General features: G+C 33.3%; 2 protein-coding genes and 1 pseudogene across 2 annotated transcripts; 2 read left to right on the top strand and 1 right to left on the bottom strand.

Moving 5' to 3' along the window:
* Positions 1 to 4,074: 4,074 nt before the first annotated feature.
* LOC106752980 lies at positions 4,075 to 5,345 on the top strand. The gene is made up of 3 exons (XM_014634762.1): positions 4,075 to 4,309; positions 4,561 to 4,753; positions 4,895 to 5,345. The coding sequence occupies exons 1-3, from the start codon at positions 4,075 to 4,077 to the stop codon at positions 5,343 to 5,345; spliced, it is 879 nt and encodes a 292-aa protein (XP_014490248.1).
* A 5,413-nt stretch (positions 5,346 to 10,758) lies between these two features.
* On the top strand, positions 10,759 to 12,055 carry LOC106752979 (annotated as a pseudogene).
* Positions 12,056 to 12,517: 462 nt separating this feature from the next.
* On the bottom strand, positions 12,518 to 15,446 carry LOC106752978 (polyphenol oxidase I, chloroplastic-like). The gene is made up of 2 exons (XM_014634761.2): positions 13,713 to 15,446; positions 12,518 to 12,832 (listed from the first exon to the last, which is right to left on the bottom strand). The coding sequence occupies exon 1, from the start codon at positions 15,444 to 15,446 to the stop codon at positions 13,740 to 13,742; it is 1,707 nt and encodes a 568-aa protein (XP_014490247.1). The 3' UTR covers positions 12,518 to 12,832; positions 13,713 to 13,739.
* Positions 15,447 to 18,828: the final 3,382 nt, after the last annotated feature.

Raw genomic sequence — 18,828 nt, 5'->3', positions numbered from 1 at the left:
AGATCAGTGTTTTACTCAAACATGCATTGCTCTTTTGTATTTAAATATAAATAAAACACTTAATGGCATTTTGGATGTTAATTCATTGGTTTTATTTTATTTTATGCAAAGAACTATATTTCCTAAATTGTCTGGTAATATTCAATAGAAATTGTGCTCATTTTAAATAAATTTGAGAATGTTTTCATAATCATGAAATTAAATATGTTGAAATTAGTTTATATTTTAGTTCTCTAAAATTTTTAGCTCAGATAAAGTATACATTTTCCATATTCTTTTTGCTATTTTTTTATCATACAATCTTCCGTGAATTTGGTTTTTTCTCCTTTATTATTTTCTACGTGCTTTTACGAAATCTTATATATAAGAAAATATGTTTCTTTTTTTTTTCTTTTTTTTTTTATGGAATTTCAGTTCTACATACAAGGTTATTAAACCAAAATATTAATGATTATATGTACTTATTAAAATTAGCTTTTTTCTTTTATATAAATTAATATTAATGATTATATGTACTTATTAAAATTAGCTTTTTTCTTTTATATAAATTCTGCATTAATTTAGTTCTCATATTTAAAAATGTGTGAATTTAATCTTTTAATTAAATTTTGTTAAATTTATTTGAAATTTTAAATGTATATAAAATTAAAATAAAAACATGTCAAATATTATAAATAATTCAAATATTATCATTAAGAAGATTTGAAACAAAATAAATTTAAATTTTTTTATTAAAAACATTAAATTCGCATATTTTTTAGATTAAGAGATTAAATTGAATAAAAAAATTTAAAGAAAGATTAATTTTAATTTCTATACAAAAACATATTTAACTCAAATATTTAAAAAATAAACAGTCATTTATTTGAAAATTAAATGTTGTATATGTCTATTAATTGTGTAAAACCTTCTTGTCATTTTGCTCTTCTATGTGCATGCAAAGTTAATTATTTCTTTTTCTATACTTTTCTCCATCTTTATTTCTTTTATTTTGGATTTATGGTAAATTTTGATAAACTTAATGACAGAGATTATGTTTCAACTTAATTACCTTTTTATTAAATTATATATATATATATATATATATATATATATATATATATATATATATATATATATATATATATCATTCCTTCAAATATATGCATTAGTTTCTATTAACTTTTAAAAGGTTTTGAGGGAAAGATGGATGCCTCGTGGGACGCTTGAAGTTATTCTAATAAGTGCAAAAGGACTTCACAATAGTGATTTTTTGGGTCTAAAAATAAAATTTCTATTTCGTTTGTCTCAAAGTATTTTTTGAATTCAGTGGGTCTTTTCTTAATCGTGTCAACCATTAGATTATAGAGATTTAGTAGCATTTATTACAAACTCGATGGCTTAACTCTAGTCTACTAACAACTTTTAATAATTTAATGTTAATTTGTTGTTTTAAAATATTTGTCCTACAATTTCAAGCCGTTGCAAATACAAGATTTGCTCGTACATTGAGGGATCGAAATTTCACCCTTTACCAACTACCATAAACAAAGATAAGGTTTTTTTAGTATGTGCCACATTCTCACTTCACTGTTGACTTTCATAGACGTAAGAATTAAAAATGAACTCACGTGTTTATACGCATACAAAATAATAAATAGCTGACTGAAAAATGAATAACAAGATGCAAAATTTCCCAATGTTTATGGTACGTCAATTTGATTTTTAAATTTCCCAATGATAATCATTTGAATCCCTGTTTTTAGAAGTCAATCTAATCCCAATGATAATAAATAGCTGACTGAAAAATGAATAACAAGATGCAAAATTTCACATAATCTGCATGCAATAATTACCCCTCCCAAAGTATAAAATGGTCGTCAAAAAGACTACTGCTCAAACATTGCTACTTGAAAATCCTAGTTTGATCAGATGATGTTACTAGGATCTCCATTACATTTTCATTTCATGGCTTGTAGGTTCAAAAATAGAAACAAGCATTCTCATTTGGTTGGAGTGGTCCGAGGATCGTTGTTCTTTTTTTTTTTTTTTCTATGTCTCGATCGTTTAATTCTTTATGAGAACACAATCTTCTGATGAATGGTTGACCTGTAAAAGACATTCTGACGCTCAAATTAGATATGTTTTATAAGAAGGTCTATATTTTTATTAGAACAAATGCATGTTCTTTTATAAGGCTTGTGGTAGCCAAACACATTGATTAATCATTAAACTAGACAATCAAATTCAATAATATCTGTTAATTGTCCATTAATACTATATTCTCGTGCAATATGACCTGTCAATCATTCATAAGTAGCATATATTTGCATTTAATATGGTCATTAAACATATTAATTGGCCATTAATGATATTTACCTTTCCTGATTAGTGTCTGTTTTGGTCTCGAATTCTCTTTAGCCGATCAGTCTCCGGGGTATAGTACATTAAGCCCCTAAGCCCTGAGAAGTTTTTTTGCAGGTGCGAAGGGGTTTAAATATGTCAGGAGGATTCAGATAAGAGTGAGAGTTTCTCACCGCTCAGTTTAGGACGAGAGTAGGAGTTTACGACGAGCATTTCCCACCACTCAGTTTAGGACGAGAGTGGGAATTCACGACGAGCATTCCCCACCACTCGGTTTAGGACGAGAGTTTCCGTTCGGATTTTCGAACTTTTTCATTATCACTTATGCAAGATTTACACTCTCCAATTTCATGGTCTTTGATGTCCTGTGAGATCAGATAGAAATAAAAAATGGTGAGAATAAAAATGGAAGTGGCGCTCGCTGATGCTAAAAGTAGTCATGTGCGGTCATCGCCGAGGAGGTTGAGCCGCTCGGCGTGGTGAATGATACAAATTCAGAGTCGAACGAGCAGCAGATGACGCAGAGACTGAAAAGACCTAAGGGTCCTTGTGCTAATGCAGTTACGAGAACCGTTGTTGCAGTCACAAATTGGGTATCATGACGTGCTAAAGGGGTTGCCTTTCTTCTGTGCGGCTTAATAAAGAAAGAGTTGAGCATTAAATGAACCAAAAAGGTAATAAATTAGTATACCCAAATGTTGAGGTGATCTTTGATAGTAAACTAATATTTTAGTTCTTTCAAATGATTATGATTTCGTTCACAGGTACTTGTTTTAGGCATATACATATTATTTTAATTCACATGAATCAGAAAAACACGAAGAAGACTAAATCCTGTAATATGTATGCCTTCTAGGGGAGGTTGGTCAGGCTACGGTGATTGCCGCCAGATACGGGCTCCGATGTTTGATTATACACTTCAATATTTAATTATAAACGCCATTACAATTTTATTTTCACTATTTGCTTTTAAATATTTTACAATAAAATACCTAATATTTATTTTCCACTGTGAGAGAAAACTAAATTAAATTGCTTGTAAAATTGTAAGTTATGAATGAAAAGGTGAACAATGTTGTTGTAACCCAAAAACTAATATAATTTTCATACTGACAGTTATTACTTTGGTTAATGAGAATTACTCTCTCATTCTACCATTTCTTTCTCTCATTCTCTACACTACATATTTCCTCTGCATAATCTTCTCTTTACCAACTATGCTAACAGTGGTATCAAGAGCAAGGTTCCGAAACCTGGTGAAGGGTGGTGAAGCTCAAGACGATCAAGAAGAAAGGAGTCTGAGAAGATATGGCTGGTGTGATTCACAGTAATCTACCAATGTATGAATGCAAGGGATACGATGATTGGTGAGTAAAAGTGGACGCAATTCTTGGCTTCTGAGAAGTGGACGATATTGTCAAGAAAGGATTTAAAGAACTGTTGAAGGGAGATTCAGAAGAAGCGAAGAAACAACACTAGGAGAATAAGAGGTTGGACTGCAAAGCACGAATGTTGTTGCACCAGTGTGTTTCGACTGTCATATTCAAGAAAGTCTCGAAGGCCGTTACGACGAAGGAGGTGTGGGATATCCTGCAAAAAGGCAATGGCAATTCTGGAAAGGTCAAGAAGATCAGATTGCAATCCCTTCAGAGACAATATGAAATCCTAGGCATGGGAGAGCAATAATCAGTCGTTGAGTACATCAGAAGAATCCAAGTGGTGCTGAACGCAATGAGAGCCTATGCCAAGGTTGTGAAAGATAAGAAAATTGTGGAGAAAATACTCAGAATGTTAACCCCACAATATGACCATATAATCGTGGCCATAGAAGAGTGTAAAGATCTTGGGAATATGAGAGTCGAAGAACTGCAGAACTCTTTGGAGGCACATGAACAAAGACTGATCGAAAGAAGAAATGCAGAAAAAGAAGTGAGTCAAGGTTCGAATCAAGCTTTACAGGCCAGAAGTAATTAAAATCCAAAGGACGAGGGGTTGGAAGAGGTAGAGACCAATCACGAGGTGGTCGAACTGGAGGCAGAAATGCGAACATCTCTGATCAGAGTGTTGAAGAAGATTGCAGTGAGCACATATATGGAAGTAAGAGAGGTTGTAAGCAGACGAGTAGAAGAGGGAGAAAGAACGTTGATAAGAGAAATAATCAGGGTTATACCTGCAGCAAATTCAAACATTACTTATCAAAATGTTGGCATAATGAAGCTACAAAGAAAAACAAAGGTGATGAAGCCAATCTTGCACAAGATACAGGTGACTCCGATTCTGATCACGTTTTATTGATGAGTACAATTAGAGATAGTGAAGACGAGTGGCACTGGAGATCAATTCAGAACATGTTTGAGAATAAGAATCTAGAACTGAACAGGTGCAAGAATAATAATCTTGCATGGGACAGGTGTCAGAAGGCTGAACACATTTTGATAGCAAATGAAACAAGCCATGCTGAATACGAAACCTGCTGGTATTTAGAAACAGGATGCTCCAACCATATGACGGGCAAGAAAGAATGACTGATAGACTTTGATCCGAGTTTCAGAAGTAGTGTGAGGTTTGTTGACAATAATGTGATCCTGGTTGAAGGGGCTGACAAGATTATGATCAAACGCAAGGATGGTGGATCTGCCTACATGAACAACGTTTTGTACGTTCCAACTATGAAAAGTAATTGTTGGAGCTTGGGACAACTGTTGGAGAAAGGATACCTGATGGTAATGCATCAAAGGCATATAAAGGTGTTTGATGAAAGAAGACAACTCGTGCTCAAGGCACCGCCGGCCAGGAACAAAACCTTCAAGGTGAACCTCAACGCCACAGTTGTTCAGTGTTTATCTGTTGTTAATACTGAAGAAGTGTGGTTATGGCAATACCGTTATGGGTATTTAAACTTCAGAAGTTTGAGTCAATTCAGAGATAAACAGTTGGTGAAAGGTGTTCCTGAGATTCTTCCACCGAGGAAGATTTGTGAAGGTTGTGTTGTTGGAAAGTAGACCAGGAAAGAGTTCAAGAAGGTTGCATACAAGAGGGTGAAGCAATCTCTTGAAGTCGTATATTCTGATGTGTGCGGACCCTTCGAACAAGAATCACTCAAAGGTAACAAATATTTTCTTATCTTTGTGGATGAATGGACCAAAAAGATATGGATTTATTTGATTAAGGAAAAGAAGGATGTTTACTTATTTTTGTTAAATTTTGTGTCATGGTGGAGAGACAATCTGGGCTGCATGTCAAGATATTCAGAACTGACAGTGGAGGAGAGTTCAACTCTCACGAGATGAACAAATTATGTATTGATAACGGAATCGTGCATGAGGTGGTAGCCCCATATACTCCCCAACATAATGGTCTGGATGAAAGGAGGAATATGATGTTGGTTGACATGACCAGATGCATGATCAAAGGCAAGAAATTTCCACACTACCTATGGGGGGAAGCTGTTTCCACAACAATGTATCTACTGAATATAAGTCCAACGAGAGCCTTGGAGAACTACACACCAGAAAAGGCTTGGTCAAGTATCAAGCCATCTGTAAATCACCTCAGAATCTTTAGTTTCGTATGTTACAAACATATCCCAGACGCAAGAAGAAAGAAGTTGGATGATAAAATTGAAACTTTTATCTTCATTGGTTATCACCCCACATGCAGTTATATGTTGTACAGTCCTAAGAAGAAACAAGTTGTGATCAGTAGAGATATGATCGTGGATGAGGGAGCCACGTTCGAATGGAGGAAGGTTGAGACATATAAGATATCTGAGATAGTTCCTAGCTGGCTGGAAGATAAGAATCTGGGTGTTGAACAAGCTGAGATACGTGATGAAGTCAACATAAGAAGATCACAAAGGATGAGATTTCCTTCCTCACGGCTAGCTGATTATGAAGTATTTGCTAATAGTGACGTTGCAAAATTTGGTGATCAAGTTCACCTCGCTTTCCTAGCCGATGCAGAAGCTATTACCTAGAACAAGCGATTGATGTAAAGGAGTGTTGAGAAGCCATGATTGAAGAGCTAAAGGCCATTGAAAAGAATAGAACCTGGGAAATGGTAGAGCTACCTCAGCACAAATAGGCAATTGAGGTAAAATGGGTTTTCAAGACCAAGTATAAGCCGAATGGTGAAATAGCAAAGTTTAAAGCAAGACTTGTAGCGAAAGTGTTTTTTGCAGAAACCAGGAGTGGGTGTCACAGACTTTTTGCACCAGTTGCAAGGCATGAAACTGTGAGGTTGGTGATAGCAGTAGCTTGTCTTAAGAACTGGGAAATTTGTCAACTGGATGTAAAATCAACTTTCATAAACGGTCCACTGAAGGAGGAGGTTTATGTGAGACAACTACCTAGGTTTGAGAAGAATGGTGAAGAGCATAAGGTCTATAGGCTGAACAAAGCCTTATACGGGTTGAGACAAGAACCACGGGCCTGGAATAATCATATCAATGCATTACTTCTCAAGCTGGGTTTTCTGAAATGCTTCGTGGAGTCTGGAGTATATGTGAAATTTGTAGCACAACAGAATACCTTGTTGATCTGCTTATACGTTGATGATCTCCTTGTGACTAGAGACTCTTAAGCAACAATTGAAGAATTCAAGACAAGAATGAGAGAAGAGTATGATATGATCGACTTAGGAAAGCTGAATTACTTTCTCGGATTGAAGTTTGTTGAAATAGCAAGTGGAGTTTTCTTACATCAAAAGAGGTATATCAGTGAAGTGTTGAAACGTCTTAATATGACAGATTGCAATAGTACAACAATTCCTGTCATTGCCAATATGAGGTTGATAGAGGAACTAGATGAAAAAGGTGTGGATGCTTCGCTGTATAAACAAATTATAGGATCTTTGAGATACATCTGCAACAGTAGACTGGATATAAGCTACAAAGTTGGATATTGAGCAGGTTTATGGATGAACCTAAACAGTCTCACATGTCAGTTGCTAAACATGTGTTAAGGTAATTAAAGGGAATAGTTAATTATTGTCTTTTGTTTCCAAAAAGGTCGAGCAACATGGGAAGCACCCTGAAGGTTTGGAGTGACTCTGACTGGAGTGGAGATAAAGTTGATAGAAGAAATACTTTCGGATATTTCATTAAGTATGCAGGAGCACCTATTTCCTGGTGTTCTAAAAAGCAAAGTGTGGTAGCACTTTCATCCTATGAAGCAGAATACATAGCTTCTGCAGAAACGACGTGTCAGTGCGTATGGCTAAAGGCACTTCTTAGAGATTTAAAGCTTGAGTGTAGAAAGCCTATACAACTGTTGGTAGATAACAAATCTGCCATAAGCTTGTCAAAGAACCCAGTGTTTCACGGAAGAAGCAAACACATTGAGACAAAATTCCACTTCTTGAGGGATTTGGTTAACTAAGGAAAAATTGAATCACTGCATTGCTCAATTGAAGTTCAGGTTGCTGAGATTTTTACAAAGGCTCTTAAACATAGTAGATTTGAGAAACTGAGAGTTTTGTTGAATGTAAAATCCTATGATAGTTTGGTTTAAGGGGTGTGTTGTTGTAACCCAAAAACTAATATAATTGTCATACTGATAATTATTACTTTGACTTTTATTTCACTACATATAGCTCTGTATTCTTTACTTTGGTTAATGAGAATTACTCTCATGCTCTACCATTTCCTTCTCTCACTCTCTGCACTACATATTTCCTCTGCATAATCTTCTCTCTACCAGTTGTGCTAATAAACAGTTTGGAAAAAAAATAAAAAACAACATAAAAAAGAAAAAGGAATTTGTATATTACTAAATCAAAATCAATATTTTAAGAGCATCTTTACCTGCATTCTTCACAAAAATCGTTAAATTAATACTTGTTCACTAGTAGAAAAGTAACATTTCTTCACAAAAATCGTTAAATTAGTACTTGTTCACTAGTAGAAAAGTAACATTCTATGACGAGACCTATTATGATGGATGAAAATAATCCATCATAATAAGTTGACCGATGACAGAATTGTAATAAATTTAAGACATATTATAACATAATTATGAAAACCAGTTATAATATGCAATGCGGTGGCAAACTTGTAAATAATTTCAAAACGTATTATAACGGAGTTATGAATACTAGTATAAAATACGGTGACAAACTTGCAAATAAGTTCCAAACATATTATAACGGAGTTATAGACATTTGTTATAATATCTCTAGCATTTCACTTTTCAAAACCTAATGACTTATTCCTTTTTTCTTGTCGCCACACTTTTTTCACATAGAAACCCTAACTCATAGGGGCACCGTCACCTTTCTTGGTTCTAACACTTCATGAGCCACATCTTCATTCAACATTTCCTCTCTCGCGAGAAACACTCTCATCTCCACATATTTACTTATTTCACCATCGCGAGCATCTGAAGCTTCTCACTCTCTCTCGAGTTCTTAAGCCATAAGTCTCAATTTCTCTTCACAGATCTGCATTTTCGCTTCACTCATCATCCAACCACATCTACTGCTAGGGTTTCTCACATACCTTCATCCAACAAGGTCTAAAACAACTCTGATTGAAATGAGTCATCTGATCTTTTGAGAGAGCAAGTGTTAAATGTATTACTATTTACTTTCTATTTGTTGTGGCAGGCATGTGCAATATATAACAATTGGTGACCCATGTTATCAGGTTAGTTAGAGTCTTTTAAACTGGAAATGTCTTGTATATTTGTTTAAATAATTAATGGTGAAAATATTGCTCCTACAACACTGATGTATGTGCTTGTACCCATGCCTTGCTTATTCTTTGGAGGTGGATCCATGATAATGGTTTAAAACACCGTTATTTGTGATGTGGTTTTGATACTAAAAACACCTTTTTTTACTTAGAAACTTGCATGAACTCATACTTTTTCAATAAATTATGTGAATAAGAGAGTTGAGGTTGATTTCAATGATTTTATAACTAATTCCCCTTGTTTTGACAGAGATTGAAGTAATACTGGAAGTAGAGATGAAGAGCCAAGAAGATGGAGCTCAAAAGGGCCTAAAGAAGCACCAGAAGGAGGGACAACACGAAGCCCAGGCGCTCAAAACTGAAGCTTGAGCGAGCAAAATCAATGTCTGTCGTTGGGGCGCCCTCCGTGGCCGCCTAGGCGGCGGGGTCTCGAAGCTTGGGTGATCAAACTCGAAGCCCGAGCCTTACATGAGGTGCTCTCACCGCCCGGGCGGTCTCCTTAGACACTTGAGCGTTGACTATCGTGGATCAGACCCTGTTTCTACTCTGTTTTGACTCTATTGGACCAAGCCCTGTCTTTGCATGTTTCTAACTTTATTTAAAGGACCCTAGGGCTCTAGGTTTTGTATCTATGGCAGAGAAAAGCATATCAATACACTCTTTTCCCAATTAGGCTTTCATTCTCATTCTTTCTTCTATTGTTCATAGAGTTCCCCCATGTCTATGGGGAACTAATTTCTATTTGTTGTTGGGGGATGATGTAATCTTTTAAACTCTCATGTATTTGAATTGATTCTTAAATCCATATGCTTTTCCATTAATTGTTAGAGTAATTCATCTGTTTCAATGCTTGTTGTGTTTAACTCATTCATTAACATGATTTATGAATTGCATGAGTGTTGGGAGGTTCCTTGCAATTTAGGTTCTTGTTGAATTACTCCTAAGGGTTATATTGCTTATGGATGAGGGTATAAGTCTTGGTTGTCTTAATCTCTTGATCTTCACATCTTATTACCAGGAATGCTAGGAACTGTATGAACTGGTAATTTGGGACAAACTTATTCTCTGAGGGATCGAGTTTAGGTAATTTAGTGAGTGACGTTGGCATTAATGCATAAAGAAGAATTCTTATATACATGAGAGGGAACTTGGTGAAATCTAACCCCAACAACATACCCATATCATATTTATCAACATCCGTTCATCTCTGTGCTCCTTTGCTATTGATCAATTGCATTCATATGTAATTTTATGTTTTTGAATTCAAACCCAATGATCTCTTTTTATTTTATTTAAGTCTTAATTAATCTTGCTATAACACGACTGTTTAGCGTTAAGAGTCCTTTGGGATACAATACTTGGTCTTACCATTTTATATTACTTTTGCGACTCCGGTACACTTGCTGATTTGCCCCAACAATCCACTCAATTTCTAATGAGCCATGATGGTGGGGTGTAGATATCTGTTGCCATTTAAAGCTAAAAAAAAGCTGTCTGATTTATGTAGAAACAATTTCCATGCGATTGGGTTTTGGGTTACTGGTAGCTGTATGCAATGCAATTGGTGCTGCTCTTGTTTATATAACCTTTTGTGTAAAAGGTTCCTTTTCTTTTCCTTTGAAGAGAATATTAAAAAAATATTTGTAAGTGTTTTATGATTGGATATACTTTTATGGTCTGATTTTTATGTTGTATCTTCCACAAATTTGCCTATAGATATATAAATGGATGGACCAGCTGGCCGAGGTGGTGCTGGCCTTAACATGTTTCTACCAAATTATACATTGGGAAAAACTCTTGGGATGGGATCTTTTGGCAAGGTGGAAATTGCAGAACATGTATTGACTAGTCATAAGGTTGCAATCAAGATCCTAAATAGGCGCAAGATAAAGAGCATGGAAATGGAAGAAAAAGGTTTTTCATTTCTTATAAATAAATTTCAATCATCATCTAATTGTGATTTTGGTGTTAGATTTTCCAATATTCATAGCATTTTGCTTTCTTTTTTGAATATTGATCCGTAAGGTTCACAGAATTTTGCATTTTCTAATCCTGTTTTCCTTATATTCTAACGGTGTGGAGTTTGAGGACAAATATTACTGTTTTCCTGATGCTTGGCTATACAAAATTTATGCTTTCTCCTTCTTAGTCATTTATTAATTAAATATACTTATCATTTCTTTTCCCCTTTTCTTTTCCTAAAACTTGTTGCAGTGAGGAGAGAAATCAAAATTTTAAGATTATTCATGCATCCTCATATTATACGACTTTATGAAGTCATAGAAACTCCATTTGACATATATGTTGTTATGAAGTATGTGAAATCTGGAGAGCTCTTTGATTACATAGTAGAGAAGGGTAGGTTGTAGGAAGATGAAGCTCGTAATTTTTTTGAACAAGTAGGATTGTTTACTATTTTGTATAGTTGAGAAGACATTTGTCACACATTATTCAAGCTAATTTCTGATTTTGGAAGCAGATAATCTATGGTGTGGAGTACTGTCACAGGAATATGGTGGTTCATAGAGATTTGAAGCCTGAGAATTTACTTTTGGACTGCAAATGTAATGTCAAGATTGTTGATTTTGGCTTGAGCAACATCATGCATTATGGTCACTTTCTCAAAACCAGTTGTGGAAGCCCTAACTATGCAGCTCCTGAGGTTTGAAATTCTTTTTGTAATGAAAAACACAATGATGATGATTATTGTTTTTATTGTTGTTGAGGAATAAGTGCATGTGTGGTGTGTTTATATTGTATCTTATGATTTGTATTTCTCTAACTTGGTGATTTATCATAGGTTATCTCCGGGAAATTGTATGCTGACCTAATGTCTAGAGCTATGGTGTAACTTTATATGCTCTTCTTTGTGACACTCTTCCTTTTGATGATGAAAATATTCCAAATCTCTTCAAGAAAATAAAGGTATTATTGATATTAATTTTATTTAGTTAATCAATGAGAGTTCCCATTGTCCAAAATCAGCTTCCACAGGTTCAAAGGGGTAATTTCAAGCTTTAGCCGCCAAAAAGATGACACCCTCGTTGCATGTGAGCCTTAAATTGGTCTAGGGTACCATGTCAACAAAAATTTGCGTCCAGCCCCCCTCTTCTAGGGCACCCGAACGCCAAGATTAAGGACAAACAGCGAAGCAAAGGACGCCTAGGCACCAGGTTTTAGGAGAAACAACGAATCAAAGGGCGCCCAGCCCCCTTTGGGGCACCCAGGTGTCACAATTTTGCAAACACGCGAACTGAAGGGAGGATTAAGCATGTTTCAAGCTTCAAGAGAGTTGATTTGGTAAGAAAATTGCACCATATATAATGGTAAGAATTCAAACATTGGTTTTTATACTGGTTCGGCCTCAATGCCTACATCCAGTGTCCTTCCAATATCAGGAAGCAAATGCACTATAATGGTCAAGGTTTTTACAACAAGACTTTTATAGAAGACCTCCACGTTAAAAATATAAAACACCTCTCTAACTCTCTCACAAAAATATAGGCAAACCACACAACAAGACTTGCAGCAAGATGTCCCATCTCCTGCAATCTGCCAAAGAACAATCCTCAAAGTGAACCAAACTCCACGAGTATATCCCCTGAAGTCACAACAGGTACAAACAACAATCACCACGGATGCCAACAAGAATCTTGATCAACCCAAAAACACCTCAATGTGCAGATATGTGATCAAGTAGTGAGCGTGCAATCAGTCTCCCTTTGAATCTCCTTCAAGCAAGATCACCACCGTCTTCTTGATGAGTTCTTGGAGCTCTATAATCTCAGAGAAATCAATCTGAAACAGAATATAAAAATGTTAGATCATCAAAAGTCCCTGAGTAACATTAGGTTCAATCTATTTATAGATTTCTGTTAAACATACGCTCTCTTAGTCGAATATGCTACTAATACAGTCGACTATGTTATGACACTTATAACCGCTTAGTCAAACCAGCAGCATTCAATCAAACAAATTAAATTCACCTTCAATACAGTTGACCTACTATTCAATGCTCAACTAACTTTTAAAAATATAGTCGTTATTGTTCATGAGCATAACAAAATTTCAAACCAGACAACTAAAACAGTCGAATGTGTGGCGCACACAGTTGACTTCGACAGGTTGAAACATTTTGAAATTCTTTCCTTCACAAAATCTCACAAAGCACTGATTCTAAAAATCTGTACAAAGACTTTAGCATAGTCGATTCAATTAATAATGGAGTCGACTTTATTGCAGCTTTGTCACACAGTTATAAGTTCACAAGAGTGCTTGTGGTTTTCATCCTTCAAAACATGTGCAATGCATCCAGAAATGATGTAACATGTACAAGCGCAATAAGTATGCATTCACATAGCAATATAACACATAAACATGTTCAATAAATATACCAAACAATAAGCATAAGAACAACACATAAACATGTTCAACAAATATACCCAACAATAAGCATAAGAACATGTAACACAACAACAACATATATTATTAAAGATGTGTTGTCATCATAAAAAAAAAACCACAGTGATATATATAACAAGTAAACAAAACAAAAAGAAAAAATATTAAGGTCACCCAATTAATAAAAATATTAAATAATAAAAACTTAATTAACAAGTATAAGAATTTTAAATTTTTAATAAATAGAATATTTTAACACAAATTCACTTAAAAATACCTAAACTTACGAAGAGTTGAAATTTAATTAATCCTTTGGCTCTCTTGGAATAAATTCAATTTTGATGTTTTCTAGGGTTACTTCTCCTTTTCCCATCCGAGGTACCAAAGTAACAAGCACATCATCGTCTTCTTCAGCTTCTAAATTCTCCAGAACTTTCGACAACCCTACTTTAAAGCTGGTGCTAATGTTATAGCCATGTCCATGGTACAGATGCACAAAACTTCCCACAAGTTCTGTCTCATCTGGATTACTCAACCTCTCTTCATCATCATCAACATGAACATCAAACTTAACGTATTTATCACTTCCAAACTCAATCCCTTCTATCACTAAAACCTCTTCCTCTTCTTCTTTCTCTTCCCTGCTCCTTAATTTCTTCGGCCTCTTAACAATTACACTTGTTATGGAATCCAAAACCAANGGAAGTTTTCTGGGCTTNGAACTCAAAACTTGAGCCTTCTTTTTTTGTCTCAGTAGCTTACTTTTTCGTGATGTGGGTGGCGTACGCAGCCATGCAAGATCAACATCTTGGTACACGTACCCCAATTTTTTATTATCAATGCAATCTCTTACCTTAACACGAACAAAATTAGCATTCTCATCGTAGAAGAAAAACTCAGAATCTAACCAATCTTGATCANTATACTCCNTTCTTCCTTCTCCCAGTGTTTTCCATATCGNCCACATTCGATCCAAGTTCGAGTGATGNCCATAGAAAATGGGGTCTCTAGCAGCTGTGTAGAANGTTCCCATGTCCTCATGNTNTGGAGTATCAGCTCCACCAACCCATGNATGAANAGTGTTATGNGGAGCAGCCTCCACAGAACCAATACCAGGANGAGGGTTATCCCCTAGTCGNAAAGGGCTTCCCATGAACAATTCAGTGGTGCTTGCCAGCACCATTTGCTTGTACATGGTGACTAAATTATACAGAACTTGTTGATGAGAAGGGACGTCGATATTGCCAACTNCATAGTTCANNTCAANCACGTGGGGTGGCAAGTGTTTCTGGTTTCGGAGTTNGTGAAAAAGTGAGGAGTTGGGGTTTGNGAAACAAGACGGCATTTGCATGGCCTCTATAGAATCCCAATTCCAAAATGGTAAAGCAAAGTCAGGGTCACCAATTAGGTTCCCCAAAATTCGTTCGAAGAAGTATATGTACCAACGATGGAAGGGAAAGAAAAACCAAGATGAGTGAANGTCGANTTNGGTCTCNTGAAAAGGNTNATAAANGTGATAAGCTCCGTTGCAATAAGCGCAATGAACCTTAGCTTGTTGAATAAAGCTACGTGGGTCATCATGAGGGAGGGCTTTCATCAGTGCGATGCCCTTTTCAAATTTGGCTATGTATTCTTCATCTAGCAAGTGAAATGGTTTTCTGACTCGCAGTGTGGCATTGGGAGAAGCAAAATCTTTGAAATCTATCAACTTGGAGAAAGATGGTTTANNAGGACAACAATCGGTACNTGTTATTGCATTAGAAGGTAAGACAGCAGGAAAACACTCGCTTATATTANGGGATATTGCTCTAGAAATGGAAGATGAGTGATCTATATTTCTGTCTCTTTGGTTGGAAGTTGTAGCGANGCCATGAGAGGGTTTATAGGTTCGTCTGCAAATGATTTTAATGGCGGTGGAGAGAGAGAAGTCAGTGTTGAGAAGAGGTATTGAGAGAAAGAGGAAGAGAATAAGGGCAAAGAATAAAGGTAGAAGCTTGGAAGGAGTGTTCATGGCTGGTTCTGCTTAACATTTTCATGCTCTTAAAATCAGTCTCTATTAATAACCATCCATTGACAAAGAAAACCGTGGAAGATGAGATTTTGAATGGTAGCCGGTACTTATTATTATATTATTGAAATGTTTTTCCCGCGTGGAAAATATGAACCTCGTTTTCGATAATAAAAATCATTGGTGAGAATTACCGTGATAGAATCATTGGTGAAGTTTTTAAAACAATTGAATGATGTAATTGAGCTATGAATAATGCATTAGCAATTTTAAATAAAATATTTAAATTATGAAATAATAGATACTGGAGGAATGCATTATTTTGAGAAGTATAATATAAGTAATGGAAAAAGTTTTTTTAATAACTTTTTTTTAATAATTTTTTGGATATAATGTGGTAGCTTATGATTGATTCTTTTTAAATATTTTTCTTAAAATAAATTCAAACAAAAAGATAAAATGGTGACATCTGTTATCAAAAAGTTATTAAAAAATATTAATTGGTATGCTAGAAAACATGAGTTAGAGTGGTCCATTTTTACACTTATAATTAACTTCTATTTAAAAAACAAGTTGTAATCTATATATTTTGATAATTTTTTTTAACAATTTTTTGATAATATTACATGCATTTTATTGATTTATTTAAATTTATGTTTAAAAAAATATTTAAAAAAAACAAATCACAAATTATTACGTATATACTGTTAAAAATTTGTTAAAAAAATGTTATTAAAATAACTTTTTCCAATCCATAAATACCGTGCTTTTCCTTTTGAGCACTCAATATATCCTCATCACAAATTAATTCATTTAATGGTCTCATAAATAAAAGAAAAATTTTCTTTTAACATTTTTTTAATAATTATTTAACAATACATACATAATAATTATGATTAGTTAATTTTAAATAAACAGAGCGATAAAATAATAATATATAATTTATTGTAAAAAAATTATTAAAAAAAATTATTAACATGTTACGTCCTAGATCAAACTCTAGTAAGGATGATTTCATTCCAAAATAAATGTATAACTTTTATCATAAAAGGAAAATAATCAACGTCTCTTACCATTCCTACGTAACAAAGACACAGGGTTTGGTAGACCCAATTTACATGGTAGAAAACTGTGCCACGTCCTAAATAAAAAAAAAATAGAAAAAAAAAACGTGGAAGTGGAAGATGATATATGTCGGTCATTGACAACAATTTTTTAATAAAATTTTTATAATAAAATACGTGTCATTATTTTATTAATTTATTTAAATTTAAATTTAAAATATATTTAAAACAGAATCAATCACATGTATGGATTATAAAAAATAGTTTAAAAAGTGTTGTTAATTTTTTTTCCATAATTATTTTTTAGAAAAACTTAAATTCTTTGATAAGTTTAGAAGAACAACTCCATTAAGAAAATATTAACCATTTAACATTTATTTATAAAAGAGTTAATAAAAAATTGTTATATGAAAAATCAGTCAATCACAACTTGTTATACCCAGCAACATTGAATATCAGTTTATAAAATAATATTAATCTAAAAGAAACTAAATTCTTCATACATATTCCTCTTAAAAAAATTCCATTCGATGGGGTTGTTCATAGTTTCATTGGAAAGAAAAAACTAAACCAGATTAATCTTAACTGTAAAGTAGTCCCACAAAATTTATACTAAATAGATAATATTAACTGTGAATTGAGCTAAATTAGTTTGAAAAATTAGTTTGAAATAATCATTGACCGCTTTCTTAATATTTTTTTTTATTAAGAAACAAATTTTAGAACTTGTACTTAATTTTACACATAAAAAAATAGATGGTTTCAAGAATGCTGATATAATTTAAGTAGTGAACTAAATTATTCTTTATTAATAGTTTAGGTTTTTTTTTAAAGAAAAAATTGAGTCAAAATTATTTATGTCTAAACAGATCATTTAATTCGGTTTCTTATTTAATAATTACTTATTAAGAAATTTAAAACATTTGAACTTGATTTAATGCATCACAAAGTTGGTAGATTTAATGAATTTATTCATTTAATTAATTTTTTTTTCAATTCTAAAAAGATTACAATTGTTTTTAATTAAAATTTAAATAAAGCTTAATCTAAATACAACGTAAATTTATCTTAAATTTTAAATATATTCTAAAATTACAAAAATACATTACAATCCAAACAATCCAAACATGGAAGGTTTGTTCACCAACCAACTCAGAAATAATTCTTTGTTTAACTTTTTTTACTTGAAGTAGTTCCATTTTTCATTATTTAGTTTAATTTAATTAACTGATTGTTGATTGTTGGTTAGAAGTATAACCACTCAATTGTTTAACTTTTAAAAGGTTTGGAGGAAAGATGCCGCGTGGGACGCTTGAAGTTATTCTAACAAGTGCAAAAGGCCTTCACAATTGTGATTTTTTTGGTAAGTAATGCAAATTCAAATTTACTTTCGGTCTAAAATTTTTTGAATTCAGTGGATCTTTTCTTAATTTATTATTTATTTCTGCAATTAAACTTTTATTTTAAGAATTCAAAATAATCAGATTATTATTAATGGAATTTGGTTGTTTCCCACAAATTAAGCTTGTCAATAATATTCTCCTTTTATATATATATATATATATATATATATATATATATATATATATATATATATATTAAATTTTTTAAAAACATAGAGTAGTCTCTTTTCAAAAGTATAAATAATAAATTATGCAAAATTATATTGAGTTATTTCTTATAAATACAAATTAGTATTATTAGTGTATGAACATATTGATATAATGTGTATTGTTAAATTCGTATAATTAATGCATTGATAAATTAATCTAATTAATGTATTGACACACTCATTTAATGTGTATAAACAGACTCGTCTAATGTGTATTATAAGACACCTCTAATCAAAGAATGAATATAGTTATTTAATGTTAATAGACTCGTATAAAATGTATATAAACAAACTCGTCTAATGTATATTACTAGACTCATTTAATTAGTATATGGACAAACATATCAAATGTATGTTACAAGACTAATTTAATTAGTGGATGGATAGACTCACTTAATGCGTATTTCTTAAACTCGTCTAATTAATGCATAAAATGACTTGTTTTATGTTTTATTTGTCTAATTAATACATGGATAAACACTTCTAATGTATATTGTTAAACTCGTCTAATTAGCGTATGAACAAATTTGTCTAATGTATATTACAAGATTCATCTAATTAGTGAATGAACATTCTTGCCTAATGTATATTAATAGACTCATTTAATCTATGTATGAAAAAGCTTGTCTAATGTATACTGTTAGACATGTCTATAATAGATGTCAAGCGACGCTAAACGTGACTCTGCCTCGCCGAGTGAGAAAATCCA

Source organism: Vigna radiata, unplaced genomic scaffold (assembly GCF_000741045.1).
Source record: "Vigna radiata var. radiata cultivar VC1973A unplaced genomic scaffold, Vradiata_ver6 scaffold_122, whole genome shotgun sequence".
NCBI lineage: Eukaryota > Viridiplantae > Streptophyta > Magnoliopsida > Fabales > Fabaceae > Vigna > Vigna radiata.
This window is presented reverse-complemented; position numbering and strand designations above follow the sequence as displayed.